This window comes from Canis lupus, chromosome 33 (assembly GCF_011100685.1).
Source record: "Canis lupus familiaris isolate Mischka breed German Shepherd chromosome 33, alternate assembly UU_Cfam_GSD_1.0, whole genome shotgun sequence".
In the NCBI taxonomy this organism is placed as follows: domain Eukaryota; kingdom Metazoa; phylum Chordata; class Mammalia; order Carnivora; family Canidae; genus Canis; species Canis lupus.
In genome coordinates, this window is record NC_049254.1 from 29,262,950 (window position 1) to 29,282,884 (window position 19,935).

Consider the following 19,935-nt stretch of genomic DNA (forward strand, 5'->3'; position numbering starts at 1 on the left):
CCAAAAAGGATTATAAAATGACAAGAGATGGAACAGAGTCTAAGAAAGAATCCTAAGGAAAAGTTTTAAAGGCCAAGGGAGGGACACCTGGGTGGCTCAGCAGTTGAGGATCTGCCTTTGGCTCAGGACCTGATCCTGGGGTTCCAGGACTGAGTCCTGAATCCGGCTCCTGCATGGAGCCTGCTTCTCCTTCCTCTGCCTATGTCTCTGCCTCTCTCTGTGTCTCTCATGAATAAATAAAAATACTAAAAAAAAGAAAAAAAAGCCTACAGGAGTGCAGAAAAGTGATAAGAAGTAGCTGAGTAGCAGGAAGAAACCCAGGATCAAACTTAAGTAAGTTTGTGATCAAGCATGTTCAAAGCTACCGAGAGGTGAAAAGCCGGTGCCTGTCAAGCCACAGATCAAAATTCCTACTTTCTGCTAAGCAAAAACTGTCCTCCAAAATTAGCTTAGTTGTGGTTCACCCCTTTGATAGCATAAATAGCATGATGAAGGGAGAGAGCAGCCTGTTTAGCTAAAGAAAAAGTAACTGACAACAGATGGGGAGCAACTGCAACACATGTACCTCCTTCTGCTGTAAAGACATATTCTGCAGAGCAGTGACTGCTTCTTACTCATCCTCATATTCCTTGCAGCACCTAATGTATAGCCTGGGATATAACAAGTGTTCAAGAAATCTCTGTTTAATGATTTAGGCAATGAGAAGATAGAAGCGGAATATTTCTATAAAACCACAACACAATTCTGAATAGCTGGAAAAAAAAAATCAACTCACAGCCTGTATACTCAAATCAATCTCATATAAAACAAATTCTAAATCCAACTGTGTTTTAGTCTATACCTGAAAGTATAAAGTCAAGTTGAAAGGTACTCCCTTCCTGCTAAGAGCCTTAAAAACATTAATGCTCTTTGCACTGCATAATATAGAAAATTGCTGAATCACTATATCATACACCAAAACTCATAACACTTTATGTTAATTATACTGGAATTAAATTTTTTTTTAAATGTCAACGTTCTTGGGCCCAGTATTTTACTTCCAGCCATCTGGTCTAAGAAAACGATTAGAAATGTAGACAAAGATAATATGCAACTGTGTCCACTGTAGCACTATTTACAATAATTAAAATAATAATAATAAAGACAGAAAAAAGGAAATGGAGAGGAAGACAACAAGCTAAATGAATGACATTAGGAGAATGATTAAGTATCATAGATTACATGATATGTTAACTCACTGGAATTTAATACTCTAAAAAAATAAAAAGAAGTATCCTAGAAGAGTATTCAGCAAGTAAAATGTCTATGAGTTTTGATCATTAAAACTACCAAATTTCACAGGCTACCAAATTTTATATAGCCTATAAAAAATCTGCACAGAATAAAACTATACAAAATAGAAACTATGGCGATTACTGGATGGGAAGAACCATAATTTTACTTTACTTGCTTTACTGTTTCATATTTTCCAATTTTTGATATCTTGTTATTTTTATAATAAAAATATTTTAAATGTTCAATTCTCTTGAATAGGTGGCATAGTTCAGGCATAGAGCTATTTCCATCTATTATTAGATATAGATTACATTTTTTAAAACTTTCCACTAAAACCATATGACCTTTGCTCTTTTGGGTTATAGAACTGTGTTTCCTATAAGTACTTACTTCCCAAATTAAGTTACACATACCCAAAACGGGGCTGGGTGCCTGGGAGAACAGGATAAAACCAGACTACATTCTAGAGCAAATTCAGGTGACTACAAGAAGTTAAAGCATTTTTAATAAAATTCTCATGTATGTTAAGAAAAATCTTGCTCCCTCCTGACATATTTTCATGTGGAGAACTTCTCCAGGGAGCTGCTGTCCTCCCCTCCCCATCCTTACCCTGACACCTTCCACAGCTTGGCATGAACAGCGCACTCTTTCTGAGCTCTTTCCTTGAATCTGCCTCCTACCCAAAAAAGACAAATTCTCCTCTGCTCTGACAGAGGTAAGACCTGAATATTCCAAACTGCCTGTGACGAGGTAAATAAATGTGCCCAACTCCAGAGTGGAAATAGCACACCTACTTGACCACGTTAACTGCTGCTGTTTTCTTCAGTGAGCTTTTTCCAGTAATAAACTATTTCTTCACATCATAGGATGTCTATTATCAAAACCAAAAACAAACCAAAGACAGAGACAACAAGGGTTGGCAAGGAGGTGGAGAAATTGGAACCCTTCTGCATTGCTGGTGGGAATGTAAAATGGTACCGCTGCTGTGGAAAACACTAATGGTGGTTCCTCAAAAAATTAAATGTCAAATTACTATATGACCCAGCAATTCCACTTCTGAGTACATACACAATAGAATGAAAGCAGAGACTCAGACAGATATTTGTATACCAATCTTCACGGTAACATTACTCATGATAGCCAGAAAATGGAAACGCAAAAGTACATCAACAGACGAATGGATAAACAAAATGTGGCAAATACGTTATTTAGTCTTTAAAAGGGAGGAAAAATAATAATAAAATAAAATAAAATAAAATAAAATAAAATAAAATAAAATAAATAAAATAAAATAAAATAAAATGGAGGAAATTGTGACACATGCTGCCACATGGATGAAACTTGAGGACATTATGCTAAGTGAATTAAGCCAAACACACAAAGTGACAAATATTGTATGATTTCACTTATATGAGGTACCTAGAGTAGTCAAAATCATAGAAACAGAAGATGGAATAGTGGTTGGCAGGAGGTAAGGGCTGGGGTGGGGGAACGGGGAGTTTTTATTTAATGGATATGGAGTTTTAGTTTGAGATGATGAAAAATTCTAAAGAATAGTAGTGACTATGGCACAACAATGTGACTATACTAACTGTACACCTAAAAAAATAGTTTAGATGGTAAATCTTACATCTATTACAATTTAAGAAAAAAACAATAAAAAAAATTTTAAAAAGGGATCCCTGGGTGGCGCAGCAGTTTGGCGCCTGCCTTTGGCCCAGGGCGCGATCCTGGAGACCCGGGATCGAATCCCACATCGGGCTCCCGGTGCATGGAGCCTGCTTCTCCCTCTGCCTGTGTCTCTGCCTCTCTCTCTCTCTCTCTGTGACTATCATAAATAAAAAAACAATTTAAAAAAATTTAAAAAATTAAAAATTAAAAAATTAAAAAAAAACATTTAAGAAAAAACCTAACAATTGTGTACTGATTCTTGTGTCCTCTTTCTCAAGTGGTCCTGAACTTGGGATATCATTTACTGACCTCTTAAAGCAACATTATACAGAATATAAAATCATCATGAATTCTGAATACAGAAAACTCTCATGAAAGTTATACCAGACAAGGACTGCTTTAAAACACATGCTAGATCCATTTAAGGTGCCCACTATCTTCTATGGTTAAAGGAGAGTTCAGAACTAGAGGCAACTGGGTGGCTGAGTAGGTTAAGCATCTGACTTTAAAAAAAAAAAAGATTTTATTCATTTATTCATGAGAGACACAGAGAGAGAAAGAGAGAGGCAGAGACATAGGCGGAGGGAGAAGCAGGCTCCATGCAGGGAGACCAACGTGGGACTCGATCCCAGGTCTCCAGGATCAGGCCTTGGGCTGAAGGCAGTGCTAAACCGCTGAGCCACAACCCTGAAATCATGACTTGAGTTGAAATCAAGGGTTTGGGCTCCATGCTCAATGGAGAAATCTGCTTGAGATTCTCTCCCTCTCCCCATCTCAACTCTCGCTTGTGCGCGCACATGTTCTCTCCCCCGCCCCCCAAAAAAGATTACTCAGGAAGAAAGTTTGAGAAACACAGCTATAAAATATTTGCCTATATAGACCAAAAAAAAAAAAAAAAAAACCCTATGCATAATTTGATTGCTATAGACAACTAAGAAATCCCTCATGCAGATAACAGGTCATTTGACAACAGAGCTTCAATGAAGATGGGACAGAAAAAATTTCTAAATGGAAAAGTAGAAAGTCCTCTAGCACTCTGAGAAAGTTAGAAAGCTGTTTATTATAACAGAAAAAAATATGGCTTAGCACCAAGCAATATAAGTATGAACTCCAATGTGACCTTAAGCAGGTAAGACCTCTGGTCTTGAGTTTCCTCATCTGTAAATGGGGATAAGAACACATATCTTGCAGATTTATAACGAGGAAAGAAAAAAAAGAGATAATATATTTCAACTCCTTTATTACTGAAGTGTATTTCAATATGGTTAATGCTCAACAAATACTGGTTCTCTCCCACTGCTGGAAGTCAATTCCTCCATAGGCAAATTCCTTTGATCTAGGCTCATTTTCTAGATCGGTTTTCTAGATCTGTCTTATCTTCTTAAACCTGACATTATCAACTCAGAATGACAGGACGTAAAAACAATTACTGTATTTTCCAGTACGTATCTTGTGAAGAATAATGAAGGGTCTGAGCTGTTACCTTACTTGCAAGCTACCAAGTTAGCCCAGTTTCATGGATGCAGGCAGAAGGTGTGTGAGACTCCTGAGTTAGAGACAAAAGACTTCAGTAGCCACAGCAATAGTCCCCATCACATAGAGCAACACAAAGAGGACCAGAGATGCCTGCACATGCAGGAGGTTGTGGTACAGATGAGGAACCTCGTGTACAGGGAACCTAGATCTTCTATTGGACAGTAAGTCAGCCTGACCTCTGCAGGAGGGAGACCTTATCTTTATTATACTGGATGGTAAATAAACCTGACTTCTGTTTACGAGGGAGATACTCTAGCTTCCAAGGCTGTTCGCTATATAAATTGAGGGGGGGGTGGGGAGTAAGGAACAAAGGGAGAATTGTCTCCCAATAAGTATTACTGTGTATTACATTATCAACCCTGTCTCCCAACCACCAGTTCCCCTCCTCAGAGATAAGGACTTCTCTCAATTTCTTGTGTACTTCTTTGGAGATATTCTATGCACCTGTAAGTGCGCACAGACACACACACACATTTTATTTTTTAAACAAATGGCTGCAATTATACACAGTTCTGAACCTTACTTTTCTCAGTTTTCTTAGAGATGGTTTCATACTGACACCTATGGCTCTAGCTCCTTCCCAGCATCTGCATGGTAATCCATTTCATGGCAGTATCATAAGAGTTAACCAGTCCCCCTACTCACAAAGTTTTCTTTCAAGGCTTTTATTATTACCAATAATGCTGCAACACAGTTGTACATATCTCTATATACATTTGCTAAAAGTGAAATTGCTAAGTTTGTTTTTGTAGGGGTTTTTTTTGGGGGGGGGGGGTAGAGAGGCAGGAGGAGCAGAGGGAGAGAAAAGAATCTTAAGCAGGCTCCAGTGCAGAGGCTGACACAGGGCTTGATCTCACAAACCTGAGATGATGACCTGAGCTGAAATCAAGAGTCAGATACTTAACTGACTGAGCCACCCAGGAGCCCCTGTTTTTAGTTTTTATAGATATCACCAACTTGCTCTCCAAAGGGGCTACAACCAATTGAACTACCATCTTTCTTTTTCTTTTTTTTTTTTGAACTACCATCTTTCAATGGAGAAAGAGGACCTATTTGCTCACCCCAGCTGAAGGCAAAAATTACTTGCCAACAAAAATAAGGTGTAGCTTTAACTACAACAGGACTTTCAGACATTACTAGTAGGTTTTTCAGTACCCCTTATTAAGGTTCAAAATTAAGTTTCTGAAACGTATTTCAAAAGTTAGTTTTGCAAGATCCCTGGGTGGCTCAGTGGTTGAGCATCTGCCTTTGGCCCAGGGTGTGACCCCGGAGTCCCAGGATTGAGTCCCACGTCCGGCTCCCTGCGGGGAGCCTGCTTCTCCCTCTGCCTGTGTCTCTGCCTCTCTCTGTGTGTCTCTCATGAATAAATAAATAAAATCTTAAAAAAAAAAAAAGTTAGTTTGCAAATAAAGGCCACATTATATTTATAATTAAAAACTTTTTAAATAGGGATCCCTGGGTGGCGCAGCGGTTTAGCGCCTGCCTTTGGCCCAGGGCGCGATCCTGGAGACCCGGGATCGAATCCCACGTCGGGCTTTCAGTGCATGGAGCCTGCTTCTCCCTCTGCCTGTGTCTCTGCCTCTCTCTCTCTGTGTGTGACTATCATAAATAAATAAATAAAAATTAAAAAAAGAAAATCCTTTAAAAAAAAAAAAACTTTTTAAATAGAAAGCTTTTCTGAAATAAAAAAAAAAAAGAAAAGAAAAGCAAGCAAGCAAGCAAGCAAGCAAGCAAGCTTTTCTGGGGCAGCCCCGGTGGCACAGCAGTTTAGCGCCGCTTGCAGCCCAGAGTGTGATCCTGGAGACCCAGGATCGAGTCCCACGTCAGGCTCCCTGCATAGAGCCTGCTTCTCCCTCAGCCTGTGACTCTGCCTCTCTCTCTCTGAATAAATAAAAATTAAAATCTTAAAAAAAAAAAAGCTTTTCTGGTACAGTATTTCATTCACATAGTAGTGTTTTCTTATCCCTGAGATACCTTCAAAAGATCTTCACAGCAGCCATTTCAATAAGACCAAGTCACCAGAGACCAAGAGAATACCGAGGACGTAGAAGCCTCACTGCCCTCCTCCCTATTTACATCTACTCTCTCCTTCTATTTTCCCATGTCTCTCTCTCTGGCCTTTCCCAAATACACTTAGAATAACATTTAATTTTTGTCTATAACTGCATAATCCAAGAAATGAATATAAAGAAATGTTTTGCTTCCTTCAGACCAATTCTTTCTAAATTGAAAGTAAAGGGATCCCTGGGTGGCGCAGCGGTTTGGCACCTGCCTTTGGCCCAGGGCACGATCCTGGAGACCCGGGATCGAATCCCACGTCCGGCTCCCGGTGCATGGAGCCTGCTTCTCCCTCTGCCTGTGTCTCTGCCTCTCTCTCTCTCTGTGTGACTATCAGTAAGTAAGTAAGTAAGTAAATAAATAAATAAATAAATTGAAAGTAAAAAGAAAAAGCAGAAAAGGACTTTTCTTCCTTCATATTTGAACAAACAAGGAAAAAAAAGGTGACAACTACACAAGCCACAACAAGCAATGTTTGCTTTCATACATTTATTACCGGACTAAAAGTTCATTCTTCTTTGGAAATTTCAAATTTATGATCCAAGTAACAGCAAATTCAAATACTCAAGTATTTTTCCCCTCACAGTACCTATAAATATCAATTATTTTTTAAAAGTACAGAAAATAAAAAAGCTCTTTTATTTCAATAAAAGAAAAATCTCTTGGGATCCCTGGGTGGCACAGTGGTTTGACGCCTGCCTTTGGCCCAGGGCGCGATCCTGGAGACCCGGGATCGAGTCCCACATCGGGCTCCCGGTGCATGGAGCCTGCTTCTCCCTCTGCCTGTGTCTCTGCCTCTCTCTCTCTCTCTCTCTCTCTGTGACTATCATTAAAAAAAAAAAAAAAGAAAAAGAAAAAAAAAAAAAGAAAAATCTCTTGATTTTTTAAAATAAGTTTCAATTTTTCGTAGCAATACATACACACAGACTTTCAAACTCCCCATTACCAGGAAGTAGATCCCCTCCTAGTTATAAATATCTATATAATCAAATGATTCCATAATTTGTTTATCTATAAAATTATGTAAAATTTTTAAATATTACCTTAAAATACACATTGTACACTCTAAGATGAAAGCATATCCCTGAATTACCAAGAATCTAACAATAACCAAAAAGTTTAAGACAATTGCTTATTTTTAAACCTGATTCACTATTTACCATAATGGCAAAACAGGATAAAATCCCATTCAAGGAGCGCCCAGGGGCTCCGTGGTTGAGTGTCTGCCTTTGGCTCAGGGCATAATCCCAGGGTCCTGTGATCGAGTCCCGCATCAGCCTCAGTGGGGAGCCTGCGTCTCCCTCTGCCTGTGTCTCTGTCTCTCTCTCTCTTATGAATAAATAAAACCTTAAAAAAAAAATCCCACTCAAAATTTTATGCTAAAGCCTCACTCGTAATAAGACAGAAGCAAATTAAAACTACACTTGAAACACCGTTTTTCAACCTAACAAATTTTTACATTTTCTCCAATCTAATTAACCCATTACACCGGTAAGGCTGATGGAAAGTAAGCACTCAGACACTGGCACTGTACACCCCAATAAAGAGAAATCTGACAATAACTATCTGAATCACAAACTAACTCAGTAATAACCACCACTGGGTATTTTCCTCACAGATACATTTATATGCTTGCAATATGACCTTATGTATAAGCCCAGGGCCCTTTATGAGGGGATTAGTGCCCCTTTCTCTCATTTCCTTCCTCCCTCCCCTCCAAGTGAGGACAGAACAAGGAGGAGGCCATATGCCAGGCCTGGAAGACAGACCTCACCAGAACCCAACAACGCTAGCAGCACCCTGATCTCAGGTTTCAGCCTTTAGAAAAGGTAACAGAAACAGCCTGAATTTTGTTAGAGCAGCCTGAACTAACACATACAGTATTTTGCACAGTATTTTGTTAGAGCAGCCTAAACTAACACATACTACTAAGATACCTTCTATGGTAAAACTAAAAGTGCGGCAAAACATAGATTTTATTTGCTTAATTCTTTAAAAAAAAAAATCTCTGGAGGGGCACCCAGGTGGTGCAGTCAATTAAACGTTTGATTCTTTGTTTCAGCTCAAATTGTGATCCCAGGGTGATGAGATCGAGCCCAGGGTGGAGTCTGTTTAAGACTCTCTCCCTGGGGCACCTACCTGGGTGGCTCAGTGATTGAGTGTCTGCCTTCCACTCAGGTTGTGATCCCGGGGTCCTGGGATCGAGTCCCACATTGGGCTCCCTACAGGGAGCCTGCTGTGTCCCTGCCTCTATCTGTATCTCTCATGAATAAATACATAAATAAAATCTTTTTTTAAATATTCACGAGAGAAACAGAGAGAGAGAGAGAGAGCAGGGACACAGGCAGAGGGAGAAGCAGGCTCCATGTAGGGACTCAATCCCAGGTCTCCAGGATCACGCTCTAGGCTGAAGGCGGCGCTAAACTGCTGAGTCACCTGGGCTGCCCAAAATCTCTTTTTTTTAAAGATTATATTATTTATTTATGAGATACACAGAGACAGAGAGGCAGAGACACAGGCAGAGGGAGAAGCAGGCTCCATGCAGGGAGCTGGATGCAGGACTCGATCCCAGGACCCCAGGATCACGCCCTGGGCTGACGGCAGGTGCTAAACCGCTGAATCACCCAGGGATTCCAAATAAAATCTTTATATATAAAAAACTCCTCTCTCCCCCTGCCCCTACCCCACCCTCTCTACCTCAAATAAATAAATAAATCATTAAAAAAAAAATCCCTGGAAGCACACACAAGAAGCCATTTTTAGGTAGGAGGAGCCTTGAACCAGTAGAGGATGGGAAGAGATTTTTCATTGGACACCTTCTAATTATTTTTTTTAATAAAGTGAACATATTACCTATTCCAAAAAATTACATTTAAAAATATGCTTTTCATTTATGTTAAAAATGTGAAACATCTGCAAAACTGATAATAAAGTTTTCTTTGTAGCGTTGAGGGTTTACAAGCTCAGGCAGCACTTTAAAAAGGCCTTTATCAAGGTTAAAGAAAGCTGTTTCAGAAGCAACTACTGGGGGCATTTCATCTCACTATTTACACCATTGTCATTCCCTCCCTCTCTCCTTTTCTTTCTCTCCCTGTTTCTATCTCTTTGCTCTGTCCTTTTTCTTTCCTTATTTTCCCTCTTGCTTTTCTTTTTCTCTCCCTTCCTTTTGACTAGGGCTTCCAGATGCATCCAGCAGCAACCAGACTTCAGTTTCTCCCCTCCAGAGCCCTTCCGACCAATCTCAAGATCAGCAATGGAGGGCGCCTGGGCTCAGTCACTTAAGCATCTGCCTTTGGCTCAGATCATGATTCCAGGGTCCTGGGATCAAGTTCCACATCAGGTTCCCCACTCAGCAAGAAGTCTGCCTCTCTCTCTGCAACCCCCCTCCACTCGTGCTTTCTCTGTCTCTCTCTCTCAAATAAATAAATAAAATCTTAGAAGAAGAAAAAGAGCAATGGAGGTAAATGGCAAAGGCAGCCAGAACTCAAGTACAGGGACATACTGAGTGGGAAATCATGCTTTGTTAAAATATCTAGTAAACCCAAAAGAAAATTCTTTCACCACCAAACTAAGTTGTTTTAAAACTCAAATGGTAATGCCAAAACAGTAATGTAACTATTTAATCATGTCATTTAGTTTTAACTTTAACCTGAATAATTCTGGACACAAATCATTTTATTAAACAAAATCAATCAATACAAGGGAAGATTCTCAGCTAGGGAAGATGTTCCCTCAAACAAGGGAACCAAAAATGTTCCCTCTGCAAAGCAGTACAATTACATCAAGAATACTCCCCACTATTTTCAAAAACAAGAGTCTAAAAACAAGAGTCTAAAAAGACATAATTTCCACAAATCTATTTGCCAAGCAATTTCTTCTGGAACCTACACTATGCAATTTATTAAAAAAGAACTAAAAATACTAATTTGCATGTTCTAACATTAATCTGTTTGTATAGTTTTGATACAGTATAACTTCTTTTTTTTTTTTTTTTTATTTATTTATGATAGTCACAGAGAGAGAGAGGCAGAGACACAGGCAGAGGGAGAAGCAGGCTCCATGCACCGGGAGCCCGACGTGGGATTCGATCCCGGGTCTCCAGGATCGCGCCCTGGGCCAAAGGCAGGCGCCAAACCGCTGCGCCACCCAGGGATCCCTGATACAGTATAACTTCTAAGTAAAATATGAACTCAAGGGACTCCTGGGTGGCTCAGCGGTTGAGCATCTGCCTTAAGCATCTGCCTTCTGCTCAGGGTGTGATCCTGGAGTCCCGGGATTGAGTCCTGCATCAGGCTCCCTGCATGGAGCCTGCTTCTTCCTCTCCCTAGGTCTCTGCCTCTCTCTGTGTCTCTCATAAATAAATAAATAAAATCTTAAAAAATAACAAAAAAATAAAATATGAACTCAAATGCACTGTATATTTAGACGTATAAAGCTAAATATAAAACACTAAGAAATCAAAGCATACCATAATAAACCAAACCTTTTTCCTCAAGATTTGGTATAGCTCTCACTAGATTTTTGGAACAGTAGTTTATGGTTTTTAGTTACATGCCTCTAAGCAGCCTTTCTCTTATTTTTACTAGCACTGACAGCAAATTTCAGATGAGGAAAACAAAAACTAGGATACAGATATATTCAACTTTTAACCCCAACAGAGAAAAAAATCAAACCCTCATGATTTCTTGAAATCAAACTCCAAAGAAGTGGTCACACCCTGAAGACAGTAAATGTTAGGTTATATGTAGGCAGATCTTTCTCCATTTGCAAGTAAGTACTTTTCCTTGTAACAAGAGTATTCACAGCAGTAAACACCAGGTCTGATCATAAAAATATTACACATTTGTAGACTTCTATCCATTTAATGAAACCCATAACTATTTGCTAACAAGGAAGAGACCTGCCTGTTTGTTAGTAGTTTCAAATCTAGATGACTGATGTCAATTTTTACTTCCTTCCCTCACTACAACTCTCAATCCAATCAATCACCAAGTTCTGTCAATCTTCCTCTAACAGTTTCCTTCTTTTCCAGCCTACTGCCCATTCCCTGTATTATGTCTAGATCACTGCAACTGATCTTCTAATAGCTCCTCTTATTCCCTGACAGATTCAGTCCCAAACCCTCAGCTCTAACAACAAATTTCCAATTGCCTACTTGTCAAATCTATCCCAACAGAAGATGACAATCTTTTTTTTTTTTTTTAGAAGATGACAATCTTGAGTCTATTTATACTAACTCTGTAATAGACACCTTCTTGCATGGCTCCCAGTGATCCCCAGCTGCTGGTTTTCACACCTTGTTGGGCTGACCGTCCTCACTTACTTCTAATGAATACTAAAAAGTGCCAGGATTTCTCTTCCATGTTTAAGTTACAAAGGACTGTGACTTCCATCTTGATAGCATTCTCTTGCTTTCTCACTTCCCCACTCTGCTGAAACAAGCTGCCAAGTAGTAAGATGCTCTGTGGAGAGGCCCATGCAGCCAGGAACCAAAAGAAGCCACCAGCCGTCAGTTTATAAAAAACTGAGGTCTTTGTCCAACAGGCAAAGAACTGCACTCTAGGGACGCCTGGGTGGCTCAGCGGTTGAGCTCCGCTTTTGGCTCAGAGCATGATCCCGGGATCCTGGGATCAAGTCCCATGTTGGGCTCCCTGCAAAGAGCTTGCTTCTCCTTCTGCCTATGTCTCTGCCTCTGTCTCTCTCATGAATAAATAAATAAAATCTTTAAAAATAAACATTTCTATAATCCAAAGTGAAAGTTAAAAATACGTGTAAGAGTTCTGATTTATAAAAGTTTTTTAGGGATCCCTGGGTGGCTCAGTGGTTTAGCGCCTGCCTTTGGCCCAGGGCGCGATCCTGGAGACCCTGGATCGAGTCCCACGTCGGGCTCCTTGCATGGAGCCTGCTTCTCCCTCCGCCTGTGTCTCTGCCTCTCTCTATGTCTATCACAAATAAATAAATAAATCTCTTTTTAAAATAAATAAATAAATAAATAGATAGATAGATAAATAAATAAATAAAAGTTTTTTATATGCCTGAAAACATGTAATAAATTAAAACACAGCCAGGAAAATATTTGTACCAAGTTTAACAAATAGTTTAACTACATAAATTTAAAATGTTGTATGTATGTGCATATTTATTACATAAAGAACTAATATAAATTTCTCTGGAAGTACATTGAAAAAAAATCAGTAATACATAGTGACTCCAGGAAGGGAAACTGAGTGGGTGGGACAAGTATGTAAAGTAAGCACTTCACTGTATATATTTCTTTTACCTGCTCAAAAAAAAAAAGCAACAAAATATCTTTAAAGTAATATTGATAGTAAAAACTAGAAATATCCATTGATATGTAATATTTTTAAAATATACTTCAAGTATATATTAAGAAAAATACTGAGAAAAAAATTAATAGAAAAATGAATAAAACACATAAGCAGATAATTCACAAAAGAATATAACTGATCATTAAAAAAAAAACCTCAAAATGGATCAGAGCCCTAAATATAAGTGCTAGGATATAAACTCTTTGACAAAATCATCTGCATAAATCTTTGCAATCCTGGACTTGGCACCGGTTTCTTAGATGTGACACCAAGCATAAGCAAAAAACTAAAAGATTGATGGGGTTCATGAAAATTAAGCTTTTGTGCTATAAACAATATTAAGAAAGTGAAAAGATACTCCATAGGAGAAAATATTTGCTAATTATGTATCTGATAAGGGAAATGTATCCAAAATACATTAAAAAAAGCTCTTACAACTCAATAATAAAAGGACAAAGAATCCAACTTAAAAATGGACAAAGGATCTGAATAGACATTTCTCCAAATAAGATATACAAATGGCCAATAAGTACATAAAGAGATACTCAATGTTATGAGACATCAAGAAAATGCAATTCAAAGCCACAATGAGATACCATTTCTCAACCACTAGGACAGTCAAAATAAAAAAGACAGACAACAAGTGCTGATAAAGATATGAAGAAATTAAAACCCTAATAGACTGCTGGCAAGAATGTAAAATGGTGCAGGTGCTTTAGACAAGTCTAGCAGTTCCTCAAGAAATTAAACATAAAGTTGCCATACCAGCAATTCCATCCTAGATATATACCAAGAGACTTAATAAACATATCCACAAAAAAAACCCATATCCACACATAACCTGAACACAAATGTTCAAAGTAGCATTATTCATAATAACCACAAAACAGAAACAACCCAAATGTCCATCAACTGATGAATGGATAAGCAAAATGTGGTATATTCATATAACAGAATATTATTCAGCTATAAAAAATGAAGTAATGATACATGTTACAGAATTTATAAACCTTGAAAACATTATGCTAATTAATCTTCTAAGTTTGCAAAGCCAAAGCCCAGGATCTGAATCATAAGGTCTTTACTGGCTTTCAACTACTCCATAAGTCATGATGAAAAATCTCCATTTTAAAAAATAGGATAGTAGCAAACTATAGGTAGAGAGGTGGATGTATTGACTCCCAAATTCCAGAAATAGCTGAGGCTATGGAAGAGAATGAGATACGAACAGAAAACATGCATCTTAAGGAAAGATGATGGAATATCACACCAGGTTTTCAGGGAAAGGAGACAACCAAAGATACTGAGAAAGGTACAGAGGGATTAAGGAGAAACCAAGAGAGAATAACAAAGTCAAGAAAAGAGGGACGGCTGGCTGGCTCAGTCAGTGGAGCATGTAACTCTTGATCTCCAGGTTTTGAGTTCTAGCCCAACATTGAGTGTAGAGATTGCTTAAAAATAAAAATCTTGGGATCCCTGGGTGGTGCAGCGGTTTAGCGCCTGCCTTTGGCCCAGGGCGCGATCCTGGAGACCCAGGATCGATTCCCACGTCGGGCTCCCGGTGCATGGAGCCTGCTTCTCTCTGCCTGTGTCTCTGCCTCTCTTTCTCTCTCTGTGACTATCATAAATAAAAAAAAATTTTAAAAAATATTAAAAAAAATAAAAATCTTTTAAAAATTTTTCAATTAGAGTCAGAACAAATACACTAACAGAGAAATAAATGGGAATAAATATCTTTAAAAATTCATCATTTTTCACTCATATCCCTGGTGAGGACCGAGCCAACTGTCTTGAGTTGAGCAATAAATGAGGAAAAGGAGGCAGTTGAGTGTAAATGTCCTTCAAGAGAAAAGGATTAGGCTAGGTTTTATTATTGTTGTTGTTTTTAAAGTCTAGAGACTGAGTCTCAGGGGAAGAAGCCAGGAAAGAGAGAGCAACACAAGACAATGGAGAAAATGGCTTGATCAATGTACTAAAGGACAAAGGGACAAATGAGGCTGAGAGCTAGGTTGAAGGATTAGCCTTGGACAAGCCTCATTAAATAAAAATATGTATGTAAATGTGGTAATGCATTACATATCTGCCCCCATGGGGAAGAGCTTCATATAACTGCATTTTCCAGATATTGAAGCATCTTTTTTCAGCTATTTCTTTTGAAATTGTTCACCACTGCATCATACAGTTCTCTGCCTTCTTAAACACACGTGCTCTCCTGAATGACTTAGGTCATTGTGACTGATTACTGCACTAGGAAGTACTATCGCTGACTCTGCATGTTAATTTTTCAAATCTTCTTGGACTGTCCTACAATGCCAGTTGCCATTCTCATTGGTACATTTCCTGAGATAACCTTGTGCTTACAACAGATTCTAGTTTCAAAATTACATAACCATTAAATAATACCCTAAGTAAGGGATGATATGTTCTGAATCAAAGTACAGGAGTAAAGTACGCCGTTGTACAACTCTCTCCAGGACTAAGAGACCTGTTTCACTTTTCAATTCAATTGAGACTAGGTTTCAAAGAGTTGAAGATTTCAGAAGACCTGACTTGGAATATTACTTTATTGTGCTTCCTAAAGTCATATCAAAATATCCCTACCAAGTAATTGATAATTTTATATTAGTCTTAAGCCATCAAAAAAAGAGAAGATCAGGCTGATTCCCAAAGTGAGCCTCAACATCTCACAGTAACTAAACATACTCTCTTGCCCTATAATCACTAACCAATAAAAAGTTATAGTTTTCTACGTTTCATTGCTGTATGCTAATATAGGCATGTATATTTCACATATATGGATATGATTCATGATAAATGTGTATCCTTCACAAAATCTTGGCTTTAATCCCAAATTTCACACAAATTTCACAACTACAAACAGCACAGGCCTGAAAAGGACCAGAATTAGGTACACAGTTAACCAAAATTTAAGAATTCATTCCTTTGGTTTCAACCATGAAACAGACTGATTTCATTCATTCTTAAGATTCTGTGATCTAGCAACTCCATTTCTAGGAATTTATCTGGTAAAAAAACAAAAACAAAACAAAACAAAAAAAACATTAACTTGAAAAGATTATCTGCACCCCCATGTTCAGTGTAGCATTATTTATGACAGCTAAGACACAGAAGTAACCTAAGTGTCCATCAAGGGACAGACGAATAAAGAAAATGTGGTATATAAAATGGAATATTACTCAGCCACAAAAAAGGAAATCTTGCAGTTTACAACAGCATGGATGGACCTTGAGGGCATTATGTTAAATGAAGTTAGACAAAGGCATGCAAATACTGTGTGGTCTCACTTATTTGTGGAATCTAAGAAAACAAAAAAAATAAATAAATAAAATGAACCCACAGATAGATTGATTGGTAGTTGCCAGAGGGGGTGGAGGGGTGGAGGGTGAACTAGGTGATGGTGATCAAAAGGTACATGCTTCCAGTTACAAAATAAGTTCAGAGGATATAATGTACAGCATAATGACTGTAATTAATGATACTATATTGCATATTTAAAAGTTTCTTAGAGAGAAACCTTGGAAGTTCTCATCACAATAAAAAAAATATTGTGACTATCGGCGTGCCTGGGTGGCTCACCACCGACTCTTGATTTTAGCTCTGGTCCTGATCTCAGGGTGGTGAGACTGAGCCTTGCGATGGGCTCCAAGGACTCCAAGCTCAGCAGAGAAGTCAGATTTTTCTCCCTCTCCCTCCTGCTGTCCCTCGGCTCACTGGTGCTCCTACACTCTTGCATGTGCATATGTGTGTGTGTGTGCTCTCTCTAAAATAAATCAATCCTTTAAAAATACGACGTAATGATATACGCCAGATGGATGCTCACTAGACTTACTGTGATCTTTCCAAAAACACATACAAATAGGCAATCATTATTTGTATGCCTGGATCTATTAAGTCACATGTCAAACAGATCTCAAAAAGATTCCGGATGGCTACATCCCCCTATACTTTACGCATCAAAAACAAAAATAAAACCACCTTTATTTCTCCCACTCTCTTGCCTATTCCTTCCAACACTTCTCTTTCGTGTTAACAACAACAACAAATCAACAAATGTAGAATTTGGGGGATCCCTGGGTGGCGCAGCGGTTTGGCGCCTGCCTTTGGCCCAGGGCGCGATCCTGGAGACCCGGGATCGAATCCCACGTCGGGCTCCCGGTGCATGGAGCCTGCTTCTCCCTCTGCCTATGTCTCTGCCTCTCTCTCACTGTGTGCCTATCATAAATAAATAAAATAAAATAAAAAATTTAAAAAAAAAATGTAGAATTTCTCAAGACACAGTTTGCAAATGGCCTGACCAACTCAAACTGAAACATCTCCAGGCTGGGTTAGAGTATGCTATTATGGGGGATCACTGGGTTAGAGCATGGTATTATGGGGGATCCCTGGGTGGCTCAGCGGTTTAGCACCGCCTGCAGCCCAGGGCGCGATCCTGGGGTATCCGGATCGAGTCCCGCGTCGGGCTCCTTGGGTGCAGCCTGCTTCTCCCTCTGCCTGTGTCTCTGCCTCCCCGCATCATGAATGAATGAATAAATGAATGAATGAATGAATGAATGAATCTTTAAAGAAAAAAAAAAAGAGTATGGTATTATTAGGGCATTGGCATCTGTACCTTTGCCCCATACTCAAATTATTTATGTCTGGTCTCCCCTTCTAAGTCAGAAACTGAGGGCAAGAATCTCTTCTTATTCAATAAGGACTCCGTTCAATCGCTGGACAAAGAAGCTGGGCGCACCTAGCACTTGCTAGCCTCGGGGGAGAGCCGAGTTAAGCAGCTCCGGCCCTTCACGGTCAAGCAGAAGGAGGCAGGCAGGCAGGCCTGGGGACAAATTACAACAGAGGCAAAAACAACAACAACAAAAAACAGAAGTGAGAACGGAGAAATTAAATCGGATGGGGGGGGGGGGTGGCTCAGCGGGTTGGTGCCTGCCTTCAGCCCAGGGCGTGATCCTCGAGTCCCAGGATCGAATCCTATGTCCGGCTCCTTGCACGGAGCCTGCTTCTCCCTCTTGCTTCTTTCTCTCCCTGTGTCTCTCGTGAATAAATAAATAAAATCTTAATCGGAGGAGGGACTGACTGTAGGGATGCAGAGGAAGGAAGTTCAAGGATCCGCTCGTGTGTTGTCCAAAAGGCCCTTCAACGAAATACCTGTTGAATGGACGCAGCAGTGAATGAGCTAAAGCCTTGCTAAGGAGAGAGGAGAGATCCCGGGCCCCAGGGAGGTGCAGACTCGTAGCTCCTGGAAGTCGGTGGTGGCTTCCCCGGTCGGTACCTGCAGACCTGCACCCTCCCGGGGTGCGGGGGGGGCATCACCTTGCAGAAGGTGCCGTACCTGTACTGCCAGCCTTTGGCACTGCCGCCGCGGCTGCTGCTGCTGCTGCTGCTGCTGCCGCTGCCGCCGCCCGCCCCGCAGCTGCTGTTGCTGCTGTTCTTGTTGGGGGTCCCCGCCGCGGCCGCCGCCAGGCCCTCCAGCTTCCCCTCGCTCTCCGAGACTTTCAGCGCCGACACGGGCTCGCCGCCCTGCATCTTCGCTCCCGGGGCCGACCCAGCCGAGCGGCGTCCGGACGGGGGCGGGTTTAGGGTCTGCGCGCCGGGGGGAGGGGGGTCCAGGGGCTGAGTTAGCGGAGGGTCATCGGACGCGGCGGGAAGGGGCCCGGCAGCAGCGGGGGGAGCACGAGGACAGGGGGGAGGCGGCGGGGGCAGCCGGGAGGCCCGGGCGGAGGGCGCGGCCTCACCTCTTCCCCGGCGGGGCCGTCCCGCCGGCTCCACGGTTCCCGGAGCGGCGGCCGCGGGGCAGGGCCCGGGAAGGAGGCCGCCGGGGGCGGGACGCCGGCTCCCAGGGCCGCTCTGCCCCCGCCCGCGGCGCGCCTCTCGGGCCCACGTGCTCCGACGGCCCCGGCCCGGCACCTCGACCCGGGCTCCCAGGAGCCGGCGAGTCCGTTACCCTCTCTCCGGGCCCCGAGCGTGGGCGCCACAACCGCGGCCGCCGCCCCACCCACGGCCCCGCGGCGGGTCACCCGCCCGCCCACCTGCCTTCCCTTCCGGAGCAGTGTGAGCTCACTTCCGCCCGGAGCAGAAGCGCCGGGCGCCATCTTGGCGCAGGGCACGCGGCCCTGAAGGGGGCGGAGCCTCGGGGCGGTGGTGCCAGGGCGGTTGCCCCGGAAGAAGGGAAAGGGCAGAGGGGGCAAGGCGGTGGGAGACTTCCGGCCTTCCTGGCTGGGCCCTGTCTGGCATTTTAGAAAGCCGGCTTAGAAAAATAATGTCATAAGTAAATAAAATAATTAATAAATAAATGAATAAATAAATAAATAAAAATAAATTTCTATAAGAAATTACAGCCCCTCCAAGGAAACCATTTGAGGGCCCCTTCCAGGCATTTTAGAAAGCAGCCTTAGAAAAATAATGTCATAAATAAATAAAATAATAAATAAATAAATAAATAAATAAATAAATAAATATAAATTTCTATAAGAAATTACAGCCCCCCCCAAAAAAAATTTGAGGGCCCCTTCCAGGCATTTTAAAAAGCAGCCTTAGAAAAATAATGTCATAAATAACTAAAATAAGTAATTAATTAATTAATAATAAATAAATAAATAAATAAATTTCTATAAGAAATTACAACCCCCCCAAAAAAGGAAATTACCCAAAAACTCCTCTTCATTGTAGTAATTCTGCAAAACACACATGACATTGGAATGGGGCAAATCAGTATGGAAATCAGAACTCTCAAAAATCAAAGCTGGGTACTCTTTCTGACCCCAGACAACTCTTAAACTCTTTAGACTTTGTTTTTTGTGTGTCTGTAAAGAGTAATTGGTCTTGACAGGTGATTTTTTTTATATCCTAATTATAAATTCTAGTTTCAGAATTAATTATGAATTCTAGTTTCTAATAACATGATTTGTGACTTGAATGTGTATACAATCACTGTAAACATTGAATGTTTACAGTATGCAAAGCACTATGGAAAATGCAAAGAAGTATTAGTAAAAAAAGTAAAGTGGTAAAATAAATGCAGGTATAGAGACAATTAAAGCTATGAAGA

At 40.7% G+C, this 19,935-nt stretch overlaps 1 protein-coding gene across 2 annotated transcripts in view; it reads right to left on the minus strand.

The window, feature by feature from the left end:
• OSBPL11 (oxysterol binding protein like 11) overlaps nt 1-18,501 on the minus strand; it is an 81,976-nt gene extending 63,475 nt beyond the window's left edge. For both annotated transcript variants that reach the window (XR_005383406.1, XM_038583073.1), the window contains exon 1: nt 18,220-18,501. Coding sequence is in view for 1 of the 2 variants with exons in the window: in XM_038583073.1 (XP_038439001.1) it covers nt 18,220-18,413 (194 nt within the window). In the remaining variant the exon portion in view is untranslated. The remainder of the gene's footprint in view (nt 1-18,219) is intronic.
• Between the last annotated feature and the right edge of the window lie 1,434 nt (nt 18,502-19,935).